Below are 6,000 nucleotides of genomic sequence, written 5' to 3'. Positions count from 1 at the left end.
GGCATTCAATCAATATGCTGTGGATGGATGGATTAATAACACAGTTCCCTTCATCCCCTGCTTTTGGAGAATCAGTGGCCTAGTGGAAAGAGCATGGGTCTGGGATTCAGAGGACCTGATTATTACTTTCCTCTTTGGAGGGGATCCAAAACAAGGATTGGGCCAGGAAGTCAGTCTGGAGTGGAAGGAGGAAATGGTTTAATGGTGGCAGCAGGTGGGTGGTTCCACCGATGGAAAATCTAGAATAATAATAATAATTGTGGTGTTTGTTAATCACTATGTGCAAGGTACTGCAATAATAATAATTAATAATTGCAGTATTGTTAAGCACTTACTATGTGCCAAACACTGTACTAAGCGCTGGGGTAGATACGAGCAAATTGGATTGGACACGCGCTCCCTGTCCCGTGTGGGGCTCACAATCTTAATCCCCATTTTACAGATGAGGTAACTGAAGCACAGAGGAGTTAAGTGACTTGCTCAAGGCCACAGAGCCGGGATTAGAACCCAGCAATTCTGACTCCCAGGCCCATGCTCTATCCACTATGCCATACTGCTTCTCATGGAAGTGAAGTGACTTGCCCAAGGTCACACAGCAGACAAGTGGCAGAGCTGGGATTAGAACCCAGTGGAGAGAGCGAGAGCCTGGGAGTCAGAGGACCTGGGTTCCAATCCCGGCTCTGACCTTGCCTGCCAAATGATCATGGCCCTGTCACTTCACTTCTCTGGGCCTCAGTTTCCTCATCTATAAAATGGGGATTCAGTACCCGTTCTCCCTCCTACTTAGGCTGCGAGCCTCTTGTGGGATGGGGACTGTGTCTGACCTGATTACCTTGTATCTATCCCGACGCTGAATACGGTGCTTGGCACACAGTAAGTGCTTAGCAAATACTACAATTGTTATTAATTATTTTCACTGATGACTTAGCCTGAGGACAGCACCCAAAGTCCCAGTTTTCACTGTGCCCCCCTGCTTCAGGTTGGTCCCAGTAATACCCATATCAGAAGAGGGGACAATGAGATTAAGTAGCCTTGGGTGGGGGATTACTTTGTTGGCAAGGGGCGGAAGCAGGATTGAAATTCATGATGCTTAGGGGTTAGGGTTGGCTGAAGAGACCTGGTAAAAAGCTGGCCCAAGGCTAATAATAATAATAACTGTGATATTAGACACTTACTATGTGCCAAGCACTTTGCTAAGTGCCAGGGGAGATACAATACAGTCAGATCAGGTATAGTCCCTATTCCACATGGGGTTTAGTCATTCAGTCATATTTACTGAGCACTTACTCTGTGCAGAGCCCCGTACTAAGCACTTGGAAGAGTACGATATAACAATAAGCAGACACATTCCCTGCCCACAACGAGCTTACACTCTAGAGGGGGAGAAAGACATTAATATAAATAAATTACAGATATGTACATAAGTGCTGTGGGACTGGGAGGGGAGATGAATAAAGGGAACAAGCCAGGGAGACCCAAAAGGGAAGGGGAGAAGAGGAAAGGAGGGTTTAGTCAGGGAAAGCCTCTTTGAAGAGACATGCCTTCAATAAGGCTTTGGGGGCGGAAGGGGGAGACACTGTCTGTCGGATTTGAGGAGGGAGGGCATTCTAGGACAGAGGCAGGATGTGGGCAAGGGGATCGATCACTGGTGAGATAGATGAGATCGAGACACAGTGAGAAGGTTAGCATAAGAGGAGTGAAGTGTGCCAGCTGGGTTGTAGTAGGAGAGTAGTAAGGTGAGGTAGGAGGGGGCAAGTGGATTGAGTGCTTTGAAGCCAATGGTGAGGAGTTTTCGTTTGATGCACAGGTGGATGGGCAACCACTACAGTTTCTTGAGGAGTGGGAAAACATGGCCTGAATGTTTTTGTAGAAAAAGTGAGCCGGGCAGCGGAGTGAAGTATGGACTGGAGTGGGGAGAGGCAGGACACCGGGAGGTCAGCAAGAAGGCTGATAAAGTAAACAAGGCGGGATAGGATGAGTGACTGTATTAGCACGGTAGCAGTTTGGATGGAGAGAAAAAGACGGATTGTAGCGATATGAAGGTGGAACCGACAGTGTTCAGCGATGTATTGAATATGTGGGTTGAATGATAGAGAGGTGTCAAGGATAACCCCAAAGTTACGGGCTTGTGAGACAGTGAAGGATGGTAGCGCCGTCTACAGTGATGGGGAAGTGAGGGGGAGGACAGGGTTTACAGACTAAGAGGAGGGAGAGCAGGTATTTAATCCCCTATTTTACAGATGGGGAAACCGAAGCACAGAGCAGTGACGTGACTTGCCTCAGGTCAAACAGCAGAAGAGGGGCAGGGCCTGAATTAGAAGCCAGGTCTCCTGACTCCTAGTTCTGTGTGCCTTCCACGAGGCCACACTGTTTCCCAGAATGAGGATCTTTGGGGAGCAGAAAGACTCCCCGGTGACCACTGTTTTAGGGGCTGCATGGCCTTTGTTCTCAAGGTTTTTGGTGGGAGGGGAAGAACAAGCTGGACCTCGTCCCTAGCTGAGTATGAGGAAATCAAGTCAGACAGTGAGCTCGGGGCTTGGAGTAGTGTGTCTCCTTAGGGGCTGATTTATTTTCCGTGGTGGTTTCTGCTCCCTGTCTCCAATGTTCAGCTTTCTCCAGGTCCAACCTGACCAGGCTGCTTAAGGCAAGAAGAGCAGGAGTCCTAGCCTCAAAGACTTGGGCAAATCACTTAATGGGGCTAATAACCTTTGCCCCTCCGTACCTCACGGGGATATAATAATGTTGGTATTTGTTAAGCGCTTACTAGGTGCAGAGCACTGTTCTAAGCGCTGGGGTAGATACAGGGTCATCAGGTTGTCCCACGTGAGGCTCACAGTTAATCCCCTTTTTACAGCTGAGGTAACTGAGGCACAGTGAAGTGACTTGCCCACAGTCACACAGCTGACAAGTGGCAGAGCTGGGATTCGAACCCATGACCTCTGACTCCCAAGCCCCAGCTCTTTCCACTGCGCCACGCTGTTTCTCTACTGAGATCGTACTATGGTAGCCCTTGGGAACGATAAGTACCCCGTAAATACCCCTCCGTACCTCAGGGGGATATATTGAGATCGTAACTATGGTAGCCCTTGGGATAGAAAAGTACCCCGCAAATACCCCTCCGTACCTCACAGGGATATATGGAGATCGTAACTACGGCAGACCTGAGGAAAGATAAGTACCCCATACATACCCCTCCGTACCTCACAAGAATATATTGAGATCGTAGCTATGGTAACCCTGGGGAAAGATAAGTACCCCGTAAGTACCCCTCCGTACCTCACGGGGCTCTATGAAGATCGTAGCTATGGTAGGCCTTGGTATAGAAAACTACCCCATACATACACTTCGCTTTTCGAATGACTCTACAGCAGTCTCCCCTTTCCGATTAGATCGCGTTACTCACGGATTCTTCTTCTCTCCCCATGCCTCCATCCTGTCGCCCCTCTCGGTTTTCTTTAGTTTGCCCGATGGGGCCTTAGCAGGGGAGGAAAGGGGGGACGGGGTGGGGGCGATCGGGGCCCGCGACAGGAATCGAGATCGGAACAAGGCCCCGAGGCGGGGCCCCGGTGGGGCTTTTAACGCACTTCCGCTCTCTAGCGCCCCCTGTCGCCCTCGCCTGCGAGGGGATAAATAGGGCTGTTCTTCGGCACCCGCCCCAATCGTCGCGCTCTCCCCGGATAGCGCGGACTTTCCCAGTGCGAAGGTGCGGTTGACAGAGGTGCTTTGCGCTCTGCGGCCGTTCGCTCTGAAACGGTTCGTTCCGCAACGGTTCCGTCTGCAACGAAACTAGTTGACTGCGTAGTTTCGGTCTCAACGAGGCGAAAATGGCAGAGTCTACCCCCTATGGTACCGAAGCGTGGCCTGTGCAGTACCTGACTTGGAAACTGAACGGAGTGTTCGTGTACCCATGTAGTCCAGGTAAAAGGCCGGCACTGACTCCCCCCGGGATCGCTGCCCATCGAGTTGTGCCTGGCCCCCTTTCCCGCCCTCCCGCCCCCCAATCCATCCCCTCCTTTAACCCCCCTTTTTCCCTCCCAAACCTGCCTCAGATCCCTTCCCCCGCGCTCCCCATCCACCTTCCCTTGTTACTGCTTTCGGGGGGGGGGGCTCACGGGGTGGCCCTCTCCTCAGGCTTCCACCCCGCTCCCCCAAAATGTCCTAATTCCAATTGTTGGGAAAGCAATTTGGTTTGGGAATGAGGGCCTCTGTGGCGTGGTCCGGGTTGAGTCTAGAGTGTGAGATCCAACTCGGGCCTGGGACTCCCGGGACCCCATATCTGCAGTCCCGAAGCAGCAACCGCCAGCTTCGGGAAGACTTGGGGAGTGTGTGTGTGTGTTTTGGGAGGCTGGGAGAGGTGGATATTCTGGAGGAGACTCCACGGAGCGGCCCGGAGCGATGGCTCACCTTGCTTTCTGTGTAATAACCGGTTTTAACCAATAGGGTTTCATTTCACTTGTGTCTCCGGGGCTCTCGATCCTTCTGGAAGGTTCTGCACAGAAAGTGTGACTGCAACCTTCATTCGACTTGCAGTTTAGAGTGCAGAGATAGCAGTGCAAATGTGCATGCAGGCCTGCATGTTCATGCATGTGCATTATTGTCCATCATCCCATCCGTCAATAGTATTTATTGCTTGTCTGTGCACCAGAGCGTTTTTTAAGCAAGGTGTGGACCAAGGTCCTTAGCATTCCACCATCTTGTCTCGTCTAGCGCGATGCAGGTTTCTGTAAAACCGTCTCTCGGTCGGGTCATGAGGAGTTACGGATTGTTGTTGCAGCAGTAGGCATTTTATTTACTGTTTTGGGGGTTTGGATTTTTTTTTTTTGGCTGCATTGTAGATTTCTTTTCATCCCGAGTCATTTGCATCAAACCAAGCTTGGTGACTTTGCCTGGCAGGGCAAAATACCTCGGTAGTTGCCTGGTAGACACTATTACGGAGAAACGTCCATGCGTTGTTTTATTTTGCATTCAAGGTGGCTCAATTTAAGGGTAAAATAGTCATTTTTTTTAACGGTCTGAAAAAAGATTGGCTAAACCGTGTAGTTAATTACTTTCACTGGATGAAGGATGTGCCGAATTGTTAATTACGGGTTTTTTAATGGTACTCGTTAACCATTTACTATGGGCCGAGCACCGTAAGCGCTTAGTACAGTGTTTTGCCCACAGTAAGCGCTCAGTGAATACGATTGAGTAAGGAAAGCAGTAAGCGCGGGATTTTGTGCGAGGAAGTTTGATCTAGCAGCCTATCGAAGGCTTAATGTTTGCAGAACACTGCATTAAGGACGTGAAGAGTCCAATTAGGACGCGATCTGATTTTTATCTAGTTGTCCTTTATGCTTAAAAGCGCCGCTGTTGAGGGTGAATAACAGCTCGGGGTGTGTGTGCGCGTGTGTGTTTGGCCGAGACCCGCCCTCGCCTCGGGTTATTTGCAGTGCCTGGGGCGGTTTTGCAGTTTCAGCCCAAAGAGAATCGCTCCTTTCTTTTATTGCAGCGTGCCAGGCTACTTGGCCGCACGCAGTTAGTCGCCTTCCAGCTGTGAAACCACTCACTCATTTTGCTCCTTGTTAAAAACCAGCCCGCCAGTCACTAGACAGAGTCATGGGTTGGTGTCGGGGTAGGGGGAAGAGAGATCTGTTGCCGAATTGTACGTTCCAAGCGCTTAGTACAGTGTTCTGCACACAGTAAGCGCCCAAAAAATACGATTGAATTAAATGGCTATTCAGCCCTCTAATGAGCAAACTTGATTGCACCAAAAAGCATCTTTGAATTTAGCAAATCTCAACTGAGGGTTTAGGGGTTCGATTCATTCAGTCGTATTTATTGAGCGCGTACTGTGTGCAGAGCACTGTACTAAGCGCTTGGAAAGTAGAATTCAGCAACTGAGAGAGACCATCCCTGCCTACAACGGGATCATAGTCTAGAAGGGGAGGAAAGAGACATCAAAATAAGTAAACAGGCATCAATAGCATCAGTATAAATAGAATCACAGATATATATACACAC

The 6,000-nt window shown here is 49.8% G+C and overlaps 1 protein-coding gene across 3 annotated transcripts in view; it reads left to right on the top strand.

Annotated features, from left to right (window-relative positions):
- The first annotated feature begins 3,664 nt into the window (after positions 1-3,664).
- CELF5 (CUGBP Elav-like family member 5) overlaps positions 3,665-6,000 on the top strand; it is a 76,419-nt gene continuing 74,083 nt past the window's right edge. For all 3 annotated transcript variants that reach the window (XM_029050609.2, XM_029050610.2, XM_029050608.2), the window contains exon 1: positions 3,665-3,918. In XM_029050609.2, coding sequence (XP_028906442.1) covers positions 3,825-3,918 — 94 coding nt within the window. In that variant the 5' untranslated portion in view covers positions 3,665-3,824. The remainder of the gene's footprint in view (positions 3,919-6,000) is intronic.

Source organism: Ornithorhynchus anatinus, chromosome X1 (genome assembly GCF_004115215.2).
Source record: "Ornithorhynchus anatinus isolate Pmale09 chromosome X1, mOrnAna1.pri.v4, whole genome shotgun sequence".
In the NCBI taxonomy this organism is placed as follows: Eukaryota; Metazoa; Chordata; class Mammalia; order Monotremata; family Ornithorhynchidae; genus Ornithorhynchus; species Ornithorhynchus anatinus.
Note: the sequence above shows the minus strand (reverse complement) of the source record. Positions and strands in the feature narration are given on the sequence as shown.